The sequence below is a fragment of the Armigeres subalbatus genome, chromosome 3 (assembly GCF_024139115.2).
Source record: "Armigeres subalbatus isolate Guangzhou_Male chromosome 3, GZ_Asu_2, whole genome shotgun sequence".
Taxonomy (NCBI): domain Eukaryota; kingdom Metazoa; phylum Arthropoda; class Insecta; order Diptera; family Culicidae; genus Armigeres; species Armigeres subalbatus.
Window position 1 is genome coordinate 236,282,832 of NC_085141.1, and position 18,473 is coordinate 236,301,304.

The 18,473-nt window shown below is 38.6% G+C and overlaps 1 protein-coding gene across 1 annotated transcript; it reads right to left on the minus strand.

The window, feature by feature from the left end:
• Positions 1–4,017: 4,017 nt before the first annotated feature.
• Positions 4,018–10,472, minus strand: LOC134221016 (eukaryotic translation initiation factor 3 subunit B). The gene is made up of 5 exons (XM_062700187.1): positions 10,246–10,472; positions 9,214–9,725; positions 7,975–9,000; positions 4,531–4,849; positions 4,018–4,460 (listed from the first exon to the last, which is right to left on the minus strand). The coding sequence occupies exons 1-5, from the start codon at positions 10,358–10,360 to the stop codon at positions 4,366–4,368; spliced, it is 2,067 nt and encodes a 688-aa protein (XP_062556171.1). The 5' UTR covers positions 10,361–10,472; the 3' UTR covers positions 4,018–4,365.
• Positions 10,473–18,473: the final 8,001 nt, after the last annotated feature.

Sequence of the window (18,473 nt, forward strand, 5' to 3'; positions counted from 1 at the left end):
AATTTTCGGAATTCTGGGAAGACTTCTAGAAATTCCTGAACAAATTCTCCGAAGGAATCCCAATAAATGTTCAAATGAAATCGTAGATAACAAGTATCCCGGAAACATTCCTCTAGTTCTGATTCCTTCCGGAATCTAATTGGAATTCCTCCTGGAATTCGATCAAGGCACGTTTCGGAATCCAGTGCAAAATATTTCTTAAAACCCGTTGGGATTTTTTTTAAGAAGTATGAGCGGATTACTTTGTGAATCCTGGGCGGGTTCCTTCAAGAATCGTAGGCAGATTCTTTTAGGAATTTTGGGTGTTTCATTCGAAAATCACGAGAAGATTTGGTGAATTCTAGAGAAAACATTATTAACTAAATAGAGAATTTTAGTTGAATTCCTTCGAGAATTATGAGCGGATTACTTCAGGAATCTTACGTAGACGGAATCTTTTTAAAAATTTTGGGTGGTTTCCCTCAAGAATCCTGAGCGGCTTCCTTCGGGAATGTTGATTCCTACAGAAATTTTGGGCGGTTTCAATTGGGAAATCTTGGCAAGCTCCTTTGGAAATATTGGGCTGATTTCTTCGATGAATCTGAGCAGATTCTTTCGGGAAGTTTGACCAGATTCCATCGATCACTTTAATCAGATTTCTTACCCTTGCTGGCGGCCTCGGTATAGTTCCAGTTGTCCCGGGTATTTGGATTGGCGCCGGCTTCCAGGAACAAGCGAACGACATCGGCATGACCGAACGAACACGCATTATGCAGCGGGTGGAGTCCTCCATCGTCTCTGGCCTGGATCGATGCACCGTTGGTGAGCAGCAATTCAACCACTTCCCGGCCACTGTAACCTGTGAAAAAAAGATGGCGACAACAAAAAGCGCGGAAGAAAGTGGTCTAAACCTGGGTGTTGCGGATAGAGCCGCTTTTCTGCTCTCAAGCGAGTAGCGGGAAAATTTTAAATCAATCCTATAACCACAATTATTTTGCAGTTCTCCGGCTGTCAAACATTTCCCGTTCTTTGAATTTCTCTTTGCATGCTGCACGATGGCGCACAAATGCGCGAGACTCTACATGACTTTACGATGGTTAACATACATTCCTGTCCCAATCAGCTGCTGAATCTCGTGAAATCTCGCAACGAGTGCGTTTTAAGTTGCATTCCTACTAATTATCCACTCGAAATATAATGTGAATATATTTGTTACAAAGAATGCAAAACTCAAACTAAGTTTATTTTTATTTTTTCCCCAACTAATAACAATACTTCTCAATATAAGATCTAAAACGAACATAACCACAATCTTCAATGTTTGGCTCCGGCACAATAGAAAATTTTGGCTTCACTTTGACAACCAAATCGATTCTATCCGCACCACCCAGGTCTAAACCGATTCAACAGATTAGCAGTGATGAAGGTGTAGAGGTAAACAAACACACTCGCAAAAACCCGAGGGCAAAATGCACTTGGTTCGAACCCAAACTTATTTTGAAACTTGACTACGGTGGTTTGTGTCCCATCGAGGTAGATTCCTGTTTGCTTTTAGACATCCTTCCGTGCGGGGTACGCTTTGATCTCGCTTATTTTATGTTGGGGACCATATTTTTTTTCGCACAGCTGTGTAAAACAAGTTGAAATGCATCATGGGAGCTTTTTTAAAAAAAATTATCATAGGGTATAGCCCCCCGAACCAGTTCATTATCGTAACTGCTTCCGAAAAACGTCACTGTATGCTACCTATCGAGAGTGTATACAGACATGATAAGAGAGAGGTTTTTCATTTTCCTTTCGCTTCAAACCCTGCATACTGTACATATGGCACAATCAGTTTCGATGTCGGGTAGTCAATAAAACGAGATAAAACTTTTGAGTTTTCAATTTTAAATTATATGTACCGTGCTGTGCCCTTATTCCAATCAGTGCCTAATTCCGTTCACGCAAGACAAAATAATATATATCGGCACCAACATTTCAAAAGGGCGAAACTGCTTTTGTAAACAAGAGCTTCTCACATCGCTGGTGGGCTAATTTGAGCCAACCCACGCAATTCAACACCACTGATGGAAGCAGCGATTCCTCTTCTTTCATTCAATGGCGCTGGATTGCATGGGTGGGCACAAATAAGCCCGCCAGCGACGTGAGAAGCTCTTGTTTACAAAAGCAGTTTCGCCCTTTTGAAATGTTGGTGCCGATATAATAGCCCTGTTTGTCTGTCCGGTGACTAGCCAACCAGACGCAGCACGCGGGGAAATTCTCACAAAAAATAAAATATTTGACACTTCAATTCTTTTTTTTTCTATCAGATGCATAAAACAAAACCAGTGACAACCTTAGACAACCAGAGACACAGCATTTGATGAAAAAATCACAGACAACAGACGTGGAAAATTTTGATTGAAAAAAAAAAACACTTGCCACGGGCGCTACAGCGTCCACAAAAAAACTAGTGATACATAATAAAGAGTTTTTGTCTACAAACAGCAGAAAAATATCTTTATACTTTTCTATGGTTATGTATGCATGAAATGAAATGAAAACCAGCGTCATTTTTAGCGATTAATAGTGAAAATTTAAACAAAATTTGTTGGTCGTCACTACGAGCGCCATTTTGACTGTTTTCATTAACCCACTTGCTAAGAACGTCTATCATAATATTTAAGCATTTTTAAGTGAAAATTTGTCCTGGATTTCAAACACAGCAGCATAACAAGACAAAACAGGTAACATTATAGCGTATTACCAAATTGTTGCCTGTATTTTCCCGATAGAAAATGCTGAAAAGTGAAAAATATCTTGACCGGAATAAGGGTACCTCTAAATCTACTCGTTCCTTATTCCGTTCATTGGGTTTGGAGGATGGATTCCGAAAGTTCTATGTTTTATAATCTAATCTATGAGCAAGAAAAGGTACATCGTACATGAAGCCATATGAGTGGTGAATGGTGAACATTTGAAATTCTATCCCGCAAGCAGGCAGACCGAAAGGAATTCCGTTAACGACAGGTTATGGGACCTTTTTCAACTCGTGCCGGGAAAATACAGTTTTTTCAGTTAATGATTTAATGATGATTTATAAAGTGAATGCTGGACAATGTTAAGAAACGGTTTCCGGAGAATACGGACAGTTTTAAACAGCACAATCCATAATTGTGGCGTTCTTGTTTAAAAGCTTTATCCGGAAATTTCTTGGCGACTTTCTATAAAAAAAACACTGCCCTCTCTGAGATACAAATAAGGTTATGTTTTACCGAAATTCGTGAATTTACTTCGTAGAAGTAGGGTTATCCGGTACTATAAAGAACAGGAACTTTCAAGAATATTCAATTTCAACGAAACAGTGTTACGAACAATTCCAAACAAACAGAGACATTGTTTTGGAAGGTTCAGGTCAGAATTAAAGGTCTAGTATCCAGGCTCTAGTCAAAATTATGTTGAGGATAAGGTGTAAAACTCCGATAAGGAATAGTATCTGGCCTTCTCTGTGGTACCTGATGCAACTGGGCAGCTAGCATCAATGTTCATGTTGAATATATCTCGAATGGTAAGTGAAACAAACGAAAAAAACAGTCAACTTGGCTATACTAAGAAAATATCATTCATTGTATTTTAAATTTGGAAGGAAATTACATTTTAAGCTTTTTATTTGCAATATTATAGTAAATGAAAAGATGGATTTGTGAGAAAAATGATGCCTGGTATTAGCATCTTCAAGAAATCAAATGTTTTTCGGGTGATTGGAATTAGGAACACGAATGAACGGAATTAGGAACAATGCCATTTCAGATGATTTGAATTAGGACCACATAATTTGGCAATGTTTTTTTCACTAGTGGAGCCTAAGTCTATGAATGCATCCCAACATATTTTATTTTCAATTGTATATAGCAAATGACACTATGTAGCGAAATTGCAGCTTCAAAATACTAAACGGGTATTTTTTAGAGCTTTTAGACATAGCGCATTGTCTTAGGTGAACGGAATAAGGGCACAGCACGGTATGTGACATCTAAAATAAAAACTGTGACACAATTTCTATTGTAAGCTAAGAACCATTTATTATAAGTTATAAGATGTTTTATATTTTTCATATTACCAATTGAAATACAACTTACAAATGAATTATGAATTGCCTGCAATGGGCCTTGTAAGAAATATGTGCTAAATGTATAACACTTTCTTACCTGTCCTAACAGAATTAAAGACTTATGGGGTCTATCTTTCAGTATTTTTTTTTACTATACCACAAGAACACTCTTTTGCCGATATTAAAATATTATCCTGTGATCAGAAGATGAAAACGCAGATGTTGGGTTGCTAACTATCATAGGCAGAGCTGACAAAAGAGTGTGCCGGTGTACGAATGCTGCCTTATACAGATTACTCGAGCAGAGTGGTGTCTTCGCGTACTAGAATTTCTACAATTTCTTCTTCTACATTGTCTGGATCAGCGTCCAACGTATCTGTATCTACATCTGTGGAATACACAAAGAAAACACAAAATATTATTGTTTGAGAAAATGTGCATTATTAAAATAATCTTACTGTTTCTCAGCTGTATGCGGCGATACTTTTGCTCTTCCCATTCGCTCACGCGCTTGGAACGGTATTCTACGAACTGCTCGCGCAACTTGGCGCGCTTCTCCAGTAGTTCCTTCGAGGCGCGCGTCATGCGGACACGGTCCTTGCTTTCAAACTGGGCGTAGTACTTCTTGAGGTTTTTGCGGATTTCCTTCTGCTTTTCGTCCGGCAGCAAGGTCGGCGGCCGTGGACGCCACAGGAAGAGGATGAAGTTTTTCAGATTGACGCGCTTCAGTATCCTACCTTGGAAGGACCAGATGTAGTAACCGTGATCTTCCTTGACCTGGAAGATGAGAATTATAAATTGATTGACTTTCAATATACGAGGAGTGGGTTATTATCATGCGATTGTCGAGTTTTCTTTGGGACCCATCTCTAGATTCTTGTTCTGACTTCATGTATACAATTGTTTCGCAGAGATTACCAACAATTGATGTAAGAAAATTCGTCAGGTATAATCTTGGAGGCAAACTAAGAGAAAATCAATAGACTTGTATTAGTTAATAATCTCTAATGGGCTCTCCGTTATTGAGTTCTTAATTCTCTTTTTTACATGATCAAAGTCTGCGAAGGTTATCACTATCAGACTTCTATCGGCTATCTCTACTCATTCTCATTGGCTTATATCGGTGAGACGAACTACCTAAGCTGAAAGTGATTTTTTTTACAAAGCACGATAAAGCACAGAATCGGAAGATATCGAAAGCAAGCGACATGTATGAAATCGTGTAGAAGTTGGAAAGTAAGCAGAGGGCCATTGAAGAACAATACGAAAATTAGCGCTGTTATTTTGCTTTACGTCCTCCACTCAGGAACGGCTTGGCACTGCAGTGGCGTAGCCAGGGGGTGGTTTTGGGCATAAAACCCCCCCCAGAGACATCATTTTTAGAAGAAATTTTTTTTTTCGAGAAAAAAAATGTTCAGAAAACCCCCCCCAGACCAATTTTCTGGCTACGCCACTTTGGCTATAGGAGTGGCCTCCACTTTGAGCTTACGTAGTTTGCCCCACCGATAAAAGCCAATGAAAAATCAATCGACAAATTTGCTCGGAGTGATGAAACTTCATACACAATAAATAAAGTACCAATTTGACAATGTAGACATAAAATATTTTATACTAGAGTCGTTTTTCATGCAAATTTTAGGATTTCGCGGTTTTTATGCGAATTATGGGATGTACGCAATGTTTTACGTAATTTTGGGCGGTACCCCGTTTGGCATAATGCCATATGGCATAATGCCGTTTGGCATAACGCCGTTTGGCATAATGGCCATTTGGCATAATATGTATGCGGTGTCAAATTGAAGGCCATTTGGCATAATGGCCATTTGGCATAAGGGCCGTTTGGCATAACGACTATTTGGCATAATTTGTATGCGGTGTCAAATTGAGGGCCGTTTGGCATAATAGCCATTTGGCATAATTTACACACTGTTCCAAATTATTTGCCCAGGAATCTACTTCCCAAGCAACCAAAAGTTCGGATTTTACTTAAATTTGTTCCTAAACGAACCAATTGGTTCACTTTTGGTTCACATTGAGTTCCAAGCACCTTAACGGAACTTCAAAGTTCACTTTTGCGCTCTCACCATACAAAAAATTATTTAAAATGCGAGCTGATTACGCCAAAACATCCCCTCTTATCCGAACTTTTGGTTGCTTGGGTTACCATCATCGGAGGTGAATTACTCCGATGATGCTAAGTAGACTTTAAAGCTCTAAAGATTATACGACAATTTGCGGTACAACATTCCACGGTAATCCATTTCTTGATGTACCACATCGCGATCATTACCATTGCGCAATATTCCATTCTGCGTTTTGTATCATTCCGCAGTTAGAATTATTTTGCAGTGAATCGTTTTGCTGCCAATACCCGAGCAAATTCGAGTATTCAAAGAAGGCAAAATAACACATTTGGCGTTATACCGGGCAAATGCGAGCAGTTATAGAAGGCAAAATAACACATTTTGCCTTATAACAGGCAAACAAGTGCATCAAGAAACGGTACACCATAAAATTGTTGATACCGTCAATCCTCCATGAGTCGATAATAAAGGGACCATCGGCTCAAGGAAATATCGAGAAGTGGGATATAAAATCCTTAAAAAGCTTCCCGAGCAACAAAAGTCAGCCAAAAATGGTTGCAGCAACTTGTTTGTGACCAAATCTGGTCACAGATGAATTGCAGTAATCTATGTGAAACATGTGCTGCTAGGGTTTTTCAAGGGACCATCACAGAAACCCATAACATATTTTACAATATGGCATAACTTGCTTCCATGGCTCGATATCGAGTCATAGAACATCGTCTCTTGAAGGGTTCACTGTATATCACTCTGAAGATTATTCACTTCAACGCCTTATCATTTTCATTTCCTATAATTCACCCTTCTTTGAAACGCGAGCAGTTCTTTGTTTATTTCAATAGAATTTTTGAACTGACCATTTCTTGAAAGCCTTGATAGCAAAACTTTTATTCACTTTTTCTGTAATTTACCCTTCTTAATTGCATATGAATTGTTGCAAACGGCAATTAATTTGGAATCGTATATAAATTATGCCAAACGGCCCTCAATTTGACACCGCATACAAATTATGCCAAATAGTCGTTATGCCAAACGGCCCTTATGCCAAATGGCCTTCAATTTGACACCGCATACATATTATGCCAAATGGTCATTATGCCAAACAACCCTTATGCCAAACGGCTTTATGCCAAACGGCATTATGCCATATGGCATTATGCCATATGGCATTATGCCATATGGCATTATGCCAAACGGGGTACCGCCGTAATTTTGATCCAATTAAAAACAAAGCACTGGAAAGGAACTTGATTTGTTTCTTATTTTTGTTTTTTTTTTCAGCAGTGAGCACACATGTTATAAAAAAGAAACGACGAGATTGATGCTGTATTTCTTTGTTTTGCAATGAGATGAATTATGTTCAGTGAGGAAAACGGAATAGTTCCCCTACATACTTCGTGGTTTTGACCATCTTGCGGTATTTAATTTCAAGGAACGTTATGGAAAATATGCATCTTTGTCACCTGGATCTCGGTCGGCCAAACAAAGTGTGAACAACAGAAAGCGTTAGTTTCTTTTCGCCGATTAATTCGCTTAAAAAATATTCTGCATGTTACGTTTTTGTGTTACCGTAATGTTTCAACATTGCCATCCATAATGTACTAGCCTTACGAAATCCTGCAATTCTCATCATTTTTATTTTATTTTATTTATCGTCAACCGTTTCGTCATGTTTGGCTTAAAATGTAATCTTTGTTGTCATGTTGTCAACAGCTCATCAAAATTGTAGGCCAATATTAATCTTGGAGGCAAACTAAGAGAGAATCATTGGCATTGTGCTTGAAAATCTCTAATGGACTCTCCGTTAGATTTACTTACCTTTCCAGAAGTTCCAGTCACCACATATCGGCCGGTCGGATCCCATTCCACCTCTGAGGCGCGGTAGTGATCGCCGCTCTTCATGATGGTGAAATCGTTGGTGTCCACAAACTCGAACGAACCCATCTGAAGGTTGGCCAACACAATGAACTGCCCCCGCGGAGACCAGAACAGATGACTGCAAACCTTTTTCTCCATTTTCTTCAACATTGTGGGTTCCTGACCCTTCTTGGCCTCGTAGAAGCTTACGTTGGCGGACGATGGTTCGCCATGGATGATGGAGAATTTTGATCCCACTGGTTCCCATGCGAACGCCAGGATTGTTTCCTTCACCTCAACCGAGTCCACGGGAATATCCTTCTCTCGCATATGGAAAATTTCGAAGTTGTAAAACATTCCAAGAAACTTTACGTCGGCGTCCTTCTTATCTTTCTTGGATTTAGAATAACGATCAACCTTTACGCACAGATAGTCCCCAGACTTTTGCCAGTGAATCTTACAGTTGGCCACGTTGAACAAGTTCTTGTTTCGGATTTCGATCTTTTTGGGAATCTCCAGCAATGTTACACGAGCCGGAGTATCCATGTCTTCCGCTATCCAATAAGCGATGACGTTATCCGTCGGAGACCAACTAAAGCTGCTGATTCCTTGAACTTTTATCGATTTTTTATCCAATAAATAGAAAGTGGATGTTTCGTACACATGGATGGCATGATCGCCCATCCGAGCCACATATTTATCGTCGTGGGACCACCGGAACATCGACATGTTTGAAGTGCCATCCGAAATGAATGAACGTTTCTCGGTACCAGTGCGGATGTCCCAGATAATTATCTTTTGGCCGTTTGGACCGTACGTCACCAAATACTGCTCACACGGAGAAAAGTCCACATATTGGGTGCCAACATGGGGGAACTTATTGATCTTGGTAAAATTGGAACCGCCCCAGATGACAACACCTTGTTTGTGGAACGTTACGATGTACGTTCCCAGAGGTGACCATTTGACGTATGTTTCCGTAAAGCGCTAAAAAAGATATAAGAGGTTGCATATCAAGTTTGGTGCAAACGTAAAGGTAAAAATGTATTCGATGCTTTCCTGACCAAGATGAACCTTGTACTTGACCTAAATTCAGGCTTTCATATAATCCAACAATAATTTGATTGAAGCGATAGTAATCAGTCAAGTCAAGAAATTGTTTTTTGTTTTCACATTAATAGCAGAAAGATTTATACTCACATCACGGGTCAGAAGTTCCACCGGTTCCGGCTGGGTATTGTGCCAGAATTGGACTTGCACTGCCCCAGGCGATGATTCGGCTATCACACAGTATTGATCCTGAGCATCCGGTTCGGTCAAGAAATTATAAAGATCATTTTGCATTTTGTAGGGCTGTGGCTCCGGAGGGCTCCACTCTTTCGGAATGTCCGAATACTTCTGGAAGTCCGAAAACAAATTCACGAGCAATGTATGCGACTTGTCCAGGCGATAGTTGTTGAAGCTCTTAACAGCTTCCTCGGCCATCTCCGGGTTTTTAAATTCAATGAAGGCGTAACCCCTGGTATTTTCTTCGTCATCTTTAGGATAGTGAATGTTTACTATCGTTCCGGCGGTCTTGAAAAGTTTATCGAGGACTCCTTGCAGCTTAGGAAACCGAGCGGGTCCCACCACTGGAATGTTATCCACGACAATAACATTTTCCACACCATCCGATTCGCAAGGTTTTTGCTTCAAGAAATCGCTCAACAATTCTAAAATAAAAAAAAAATCGGCGTTAATCAGTTAATTCGGCATCAACATTTCAAAAGGGCGTAACTGCTTTTGTAAACAAAAGCTTCTCACGTCGCTGGTGGGTTAATTTGAGCCCACCCACGCAATCATACACCACTGATGGAAGCATCGAATCCTCTTCTTTCATTTAATGGTGCTGGATTGCGTGGGCGAGCACAAATAAGCCCACCAGAGACGTGAGAAGCTCTTGTTTACAAAAGCAGTTTCGCCCTTTTGAAATGTTGGTGCCGAATTATTCGACACCTTCAGCCTCTGCTACGTGGATAGCTTTAGCTGTGCTGTCGTTTCGTCCCCCTCTTTCTTGAGCGTTAAAGGCATTAATGCTGTCCAATGAGCAGCTCGAAGTAGCTCGAAGTTGTTCCTGTCACGCTCATGCCCGTTTGTTGACAAAAAAGAACGAGCAGGACGGGAACAACTTCGAGCTACTTCGAGCTGCTCATTGGACAGCACTATTATCGCATATGCGAAACAGCGGCCTACCTTCGTCGGTGACGTCGTCTACGAAGTCCTCCGGATCGTCGAAATTGGGCTCCTCGTCGTAGTCCTGGTCGTCTCCACCATCGCTATCGTAATTTTCGCCTTTTTTCTTGGCCATTCTAGCACGGTAATGAGGCTTTTTCACGCCAAAATTTGCTATTCCTTGCCACTGTAGTAAAAATTTCACAAATTTTGACACCTCTGTACACCGGAAAAGAATGAGTTTGGAAGTTTGGGCTCGGTATGTTGGCAGTATTGAAGTTTGACAATTATCAACGCGACGCCGCGGAAACCGCCATCACTGACAACCAGGAAATATTTCAATGACACGGTAAGAAAAAAGTAACTAATTAGAGCATCATTATCGGTCGCAAAGTAACAAAAATATCTAATAAAGGTCTTCCACAAGGATGCCCTATATCACTCGTATTATTCAACATTTATACATCCACATTACATGACATAACAGAAGATGGTACACTCATTCAATTTGCCGATGACTTTTCCATAATAGCAATGGGACAGATCCAACAGAAGCTAGCAATAATCTGGGTGCTGCGGATAGAGCCGCTTTTCTGCGCTCAAGCGAGCAGAAAGATATTTTGAAATTACTCCCATAAACAAAATTATTTTGCAGTTACTTGGCTGTCAAACATTTCCCGCTCTTCGAATTTCTTTTTTTACGCTGCATGGGGGCACACAAATGCACTAGACTCTACATGACTTTACGATTGCTTACATACATTCATGCTCCAATCAGCTGCTGAATCTCGTGAAATATCGTAACGAGTGCTTTTTAGTTGCATTCCCACTAATTTTCCACTTGAAATATAATGTGAGAATATTTGTTACAAAGAATACAAAACTCAAACAAAGTTTATTTTTATTTTTTCCCAAAATAATAACAATACTTCTCAATGTTAGATCAGAAACGAACATAACCACAATCTTCAATGTTTGGCTCCGGCACAATAGAAAATTTTGGCTTCAGTTTGACTGAATAAGCCTCCAGACAATATTAACATCGTAATAAACAACATCCCAGTAGAGATAAAGTTCATTCACAAACACTTACACTGAGGATATTGACTGTAAGACTATCATACGATTCTCTTTTGAAATTTCGCCACAAGAAAATGTATTGATTTTCATACACCGAAAAAATTCTTTATATTGAATATATTTGTCGCACACAGGGTTGCTGTGGCTCTTCTTCGCGAGTGGTTATCTTTGCCTCTTCGCGAGTCATTATTCGGCCACATTCGTTTTTCCAACGACTCGCTGCGAATGGTATTCGAATCGGCGAATGATTAGACCATCGAGTGAACATAAACATCAAAAGGAATGAACTCAAATAATTGCCACTCGATGGTTGATCGGATCTTCTTTCTGCTGTTCATTCGTGTGCCTCATAGAGACGGCGATTGTTATTCGCAAAGTCGAAGTCATAATGGACAACAGCATGCTTACGCATATACAGATACACACCCGTCCGTACGATGGCTATATGCGCCTAAGCTGTTTAACGTTCGTTGTGATTTAAATGATGTTTGAATGCTTATGTTAAGTTTCAATAAGCATATGAATAATTATAATGATAAGCATTGAATAATTATTGATTAATTCAGTTGACTTTAATTGTACTGTAATTGTTTCCCCATTTTACATTTTACAGATTGAATGAAGGTGTTAAAACGATTAATTTGTTTACAAGTCAAGCAATTTTCCAAATCTTAGCTCTCGTCGTTGTACTTTGATTTCGCTAGTACCTTGTGCCAACAATTTCGAAGCCGAATCGGACAAATTGGGTTCAATGTCGCGTGAATTTGGTGGACGTAACATATGGTTGGAATTCTGTCAAACCGCATCAAGCGGTTATTTTAATGACTTGAGATATTTAGTTTATAAAACGGAAAACGAATTCTATTAATATCAATATGTACATGCGAACATTTGTTGTAGGATTCATCATTTAGGGGTTAACGAATATCCGATGTGAGGTGATGAATTGAATCTCGTGCATGAAAACTTGAGCGAAAAATTTGCTACTTTTGATGCGTATTAGCAGAATCCCGGCCATGTATAAGTAGTACAAACAATTTTTGGCACAACGACCTATGGTCCGCTGATTTTTTCCCTGTTTGGTACATTTTCCACTGCGACCAATTGATAACCTACTGTGGCAGTCCCCGTTTTAATGTGTGTACCTTGCAATGTGTCATGTCACTATGAACTTGAGTGATTTCCATAGATGATTGTAGACATTATCCCAGTAACGTATAACATATTTTATGAAATGTATTGCCTAGCTTAGAGAAGTCATCCATACATCTGATGGTTGCATCAATCCTTTATTGAAAAAAATCGTGTTTTTGTTTGAAAAGTGCTTCACAGGTACAAAATGATTGTTCCGAATCTTCCATGTCCGTTTCACAAGAACGACAGGTATCATCTAAAACATTACAGGTTGTTTGAAATAATATTTGTTTGGGCAGTGTCCTGTTAATAAACCGCAGAAGTTGTGAAATCTGTTTTAGATATGCTTAGATGTTGTAATGTTAACATAATGTCAGATGAGTAACAGTTAACATAAACTTTTTAGATTATCCTACTGTTTTTGTTTTTCTCAGATTTCATCAATCACATTTTTTCTAGTTTTTCAGTTCCATTTCAAGGGTACATTTTGAGGCCCACAAAATGTATCTCGTAAGGCACGAATAAAAAGTATGATAAAAGAAGTAAGAAAACACGTAAATTAACTTGTCATAAGACTAGTTTATACTATGCTATCCATTTAATTCCACCACTTGATCAAGTGGTGGAATTAAAGGGGATGGTACAAACTCGTCTTATGATAAGTGGAGACATTCCGCTAAAAAAAAACCAAATAATATTTTGAAAAAAACTTGGCTTTTCTCGTAAAATTCTAAAAAATCTCTCGTTAATGTCTTGAAAATATTAAAAACATGCAAAAAAGACTTGAGAAAAATGGAATGTATGTAATAAAAAATAGGCATGGCCGCCGGCCAAAATTGATTTCGGCGTGACGCTGAAAACGCAGCCGCCGCTAACAATTTTCGAACTGGAGCACATCTCTATAAAGGGGAACTGTTCCGTTTTCCGTCTCATTGAACATATATTCATCTCATCGCATAACAGAGAAATGCAGCACTAATCTTGTCGCTTTTTTTTTGCGAACATGCGTGCTCACTGCTGAAAAAAATCACAAAAATAAAAAAAAATCAAAATCCTTTTCACTGCTTTGTTTTTTAAGGGATAGAAACGGGAGCTATGAGATGAAGTGCCGAACCGTTCACCTATATAAATAATTCTAAATTTAAAAACTAATTTTTCCTCCAAGATCAAATATTTTGTAGACGTTATCTTTGTAAATCTCATGAATTGAAATTCCTCGCTTCATGACCGAATACCTTGAGAAAAGAACCCTCTAATGACTTATTCTGGCGCAGAATGTGAAATTTTCCCTTCTACAAGCTCCCCGGAAAAAATCCGTAGGTCCCGAAAGCGGACAAAGTAGTCAATAATACATTTTATAATCATACCTCGCTTCCTGATAGAAAACCATGAAAATAGATCCATCGTATGTCCAGTTTTGGCGCTAAATCCGAAAAAGAAACCCTTCTTCAGGTAATCCATAGGTCCCGGAAGCGGTCAGAGTCGTAGATGGTCAATTTTATATTCGTACCTCGCTTCCGGATCGAAAACCATGAGAACCCTCTACAGGTTCCCCAGGGGCACCCCAGCAACTTCGGGATCCGTCTGGTTGGTTTTTCATTCTTGACATATCAGAAGACTTCTGGAATGTTATCATGATGAAAGATCGGTGAAAAAGCTTGAATCAAATGAAATTTGTGGCCTTGTCCCTCACTTGATTCTAGTCCGTTTTCGAATTTCAACATATGATTCCAATCAGAAACAGTTCTACTTTATTTGTGGTTACTAATATTATTCTGTTTTTAACCACAACTTATCCTAATATCCACCACAAATTTACGGTTCTAAACCTACCTTATAAAAACCCGGAAAATCTCCGGAATCCGAGGGCGATGATCGGTTCCATGAACATATGGTGAAACTACATTAAATTTCTAGTTCAAACATCCCTGAATTATCAAAAATAGGATAATAATTGAAATAGTTACAACACATCTAATTATGCCTAAAATTTGTCTATCCCAGTTATTTGGACATCCCCTGTACTAATGCTGCCAACAATTGAATTCCAAATTTCAAATATTTTCTTATACACTAGATTGCCGTATGCGGTTGAATTCCTAATTGAATTAAATCCATCGTATATTTGCTTTTACCACCAAAACAATTTTGTAGAAGACGGCAGCATTCTAAATCTCATAGTGTGCGAGATATCTCACCTAAAAAGTAATTCATCATACACTAGTGCCACCCAACGGGTGAATTCCTAAATAAACTTGTTTCATGTTGACTTTGCCAACGGAACCACTTTGTTGAAGATGGCAACTCTTTTATGACCACAAATTGCGCAATAGCTAACCCTACAAGTGATTCCTCATACTTTAGCGCAGCACAGCTGATAAATTCCACAACTGCTTTAATATTGAGTATTACCACTCGAACAACTTTGAATTAGGACGCTAACTTTCTAAATCTCACAGATTTCGAGATATCTCACCTTTGCAATTTGGGCGTAACTTGTTTTGTAATCAACCATTGTATTACGGGTTTCGTAGAATGCAAGCGTTTTTATCGAAAACTAATTCCCTTACCTTACAGAGTAAAGCTTATTCAGTTAGACACATACCGTAGTTTTCGCAGGAAATGATTGCTATAACAGGAATTCGCCGTTTGTTACGCCATGACATGTGGACGAGTTTCTGAAAAATCGCACCAAGCGCCAACGAAAAATTACCCATTTTTCTGCCCAAGCTTCCGTTTAGCAGGTTTAATTAATTGCAAATTGTATCGAATATCCCTCAACTCCGTAACTGAGGATATTCTGCAACAAATATACGCATGGATTTGGATTAATATGAAATGATGTTCTTTTTTCCTGACAAAATCCCGACCATGTTACGTCATATAAATGTTTCATAAAAACGCTAAGTCTTAATATATCGATTACATTCTGAAACCTACCTTTTACATACATATTGTAACTCTATCCGACAATACTAGCGTGAAATAAGCAAAATGTAAATATGAATTGTTATGCTAGAAAATGTGTACATCATGTCTCAGTCTCAGATAGTCTTTGCCACCTATGCGATGCTTGCATTCGATGCGAGTAGAATTATGATTCTTCGCGAAGAGCAAGCCGCACGTCAAACAGCATACGCATCTTCGGGCGAACCAAAGTCAGTAGACAGTCGCAAAGGAAATCGAAAAAATGAAGAATGAACCACACCAACGTTCGTTTTCTGCATTCATTCGCCTGCTGAGGAATAGAACACAAGAAAGGCAAAATGAATTCTTCGCTACTCGCTGCTACTCGACCGAGTGGAATTCGTTTTACTTTTGCGATTTTTTCGCTCTTCAACAACACTGGTCGCACACATAAATTTTTGCAATTTGGCGACCCAAATATATGCAATTTGTACCCACACATAAATTCAATAACTGCATATTAGAGACCACCAAGGAGACCACACATACATTTTATTTGATTATAGATTATATTTGTACTTCGCGTGGAGAGTGGTTATGTGTGCACTCATAAGAATCATGAATTAAATTAATGGATTTTTGCCAATAAAAATGTGTGGAATTTTTGTAGTGTACGATTCACTAATGGAATGCATTTCATACGACAATCTTATGAAAAATTTGAAGTTCGTTAAAAAAAGTGTAATCTGGTTTCAAACCATGGACGCATGGGCGTAGCCAGGATTTCGAGAAGGGGGGGGGGGGCAACTTTTTTCTCAATCGTAGTTTTATAGTAGTTTTATAAAAACACATGAATATTAACACATGAAACCAAATCCAAACCAAATCGAAACAATAATGATTAAAACAACAATGGATTTAAAAATGCGTGATTTATTGCTCATCAGATATTTTTAAATAAAGTGAGAAAAATATTAACGAACTTAGTATTCAGAAAGAATATAAAATCGGCTATAACAATTATTATAAAAATCCTGTATTCTTCCATAAGTTTAAGAAAACTAGAACCATACATCTGAATTTCTAAACAAATCCTCTCTGAGACATTATTTATTATAAAATAGGCAGAAAAATCAATATGCAAGCTTTCTCCAGGAATTCCTTCGACAATTGCTCCTGGCATCCTATTCGAAATTCTATCAGAGATTTTTTAGGAATGCCTCCAGCAACTTATTCGGCAGTGTCTTCAGGAATTCCACCATAAATTTTGCCGGGAATTGATCCGAAATAATTTCGTGCTGCTTCCCATAATTTTTAAGAATAAGAATATTCCGTGGAAATTCCGCAGAATTGTCAGTAAACATTCCTAAGAATTTCACGAAAATCCTTCCATTTTCTTGTGTAAATTCCATAAAATTTTCCGTGAATTGTTTCGAATAATTTCTTGTGAAAATTTCAAAAAATTTCTCCAGGAATTCCACCGGAAATTTATACAGAAATTATACCGAAAATGAAATCAATAATAGATTAATTCGCAATGAAATCCTGAAAGAATTCCGGTGCAAGGGGCACGACACTTCCGCTTTTTTAGAAAAAAACACTAAAAAACCCTATCGAACTATAAACCCTTTTTTAATATCCTATCTAATTCGTCCAAGCGTGCACTTTCATGGCATATCCTTTAATATCTGTTTCTAACCCTTCATATTCCTTCCAAGCATTTGTCAAAATTTGACAAATCAACTCAGATATGACAAAGCAAAACGATGCGATGAAACAATACAAAAGAGATACACAAAAACAAACATGATTTTTTTTCTTGAGCAAGGGTAAACGGAAATCAGACACCTGAGGAGGTTCACGGGTAGTGTGGGGATAGGTGTGATATTATTTCTCACCCGACCCACTAAAACCAAATCCGAGATCAAACTTTTCCACTGGTCCGTATAACCGGTCGGCAGTTAAACAAAAACACCAGGAAGGACTATCAAAAACGCTCATACTTATGCTAACGCACAAGGCATTATAAAACACACAGCATCGACTTCCAGGTGTCAACTTCGCCCCCTCCGATCGCAAATCGTGATAGTGACCTAACGGTCTCCCATTTTGGAGAAAAGCACTCCGATAACAACCACCGCGGATGAACCGCAATGGTCCCAATTTCCAATGTTTGCAAATCTTCATCCCGGCACATCCCCTCAGTGAAGTTGTCTCTGGTCGTTTCCATACCACTGATAAGCAGCAAGCCATTCCGCTAAACTTCGAATAGCACGCAAAGGAGAAACTTTCGGCAGCCGACAGAACAGAAACCGGGACAGGAACACCTGATATCAGATAATTTGTTCATTCCGTTCGAAAACTATTTAGTTCCTGTTCCGGTTGCTGTGCGATACATTTAATTTGCTTAGTCAAACAACATTGTTTAGAATAACATAAAAATAAAACCGAGATTATTATTTCCTTTTAGTTTGTCATTCTGACAGCACGTCAAACGGAAATATCTTTAAATATCCGTTTCCAAGCATTTCTAATCTCTTGAAAGACAGTCCAAATCATGCTAATCTTTTCTAAGACACTGAAAGTAATGTTTAGAACAAATATTTCAAAAAGTTTGATGAAAAGGGTCGGAATTTTTTTGAGAATTGTCTTGTGTCGTCCCCCTTGCCAGAGGCCACATTGGTATTTATTGTCGGCAATGACAGAGCAGATGAAGCTGCTAAACTAGGAATTAATATATCCAATGCAGAATATTATCCCCTAACTACAAGTGACTCACTTGTTAGTTTTAAAAAAGAGTTGGTTAAAGAGTGGAACGAAGAGTATGTAACAAAATCACCAGGAAAAAGGCAAAGAACACTTCCAAATTATGAACACGGTAGAAATGAAGCCATGGCATTACAAGATGGAAATGACTACGACACAGACTATTACCATAGGACGAATAAGAACACTACACTGAGCAAAAAATCCATATCAAGTTTATGTGTGAGCGATATAGATTTTTGCAATAGCTTCCATCTAATGGATTTTATGTGTAAGCCTTATAGAAAATGTATAAGTGAGCACACATATAATTTATTTATGCTTACTAATTAGCTCTATTGTTTTTTGTCGATAAAATTGAA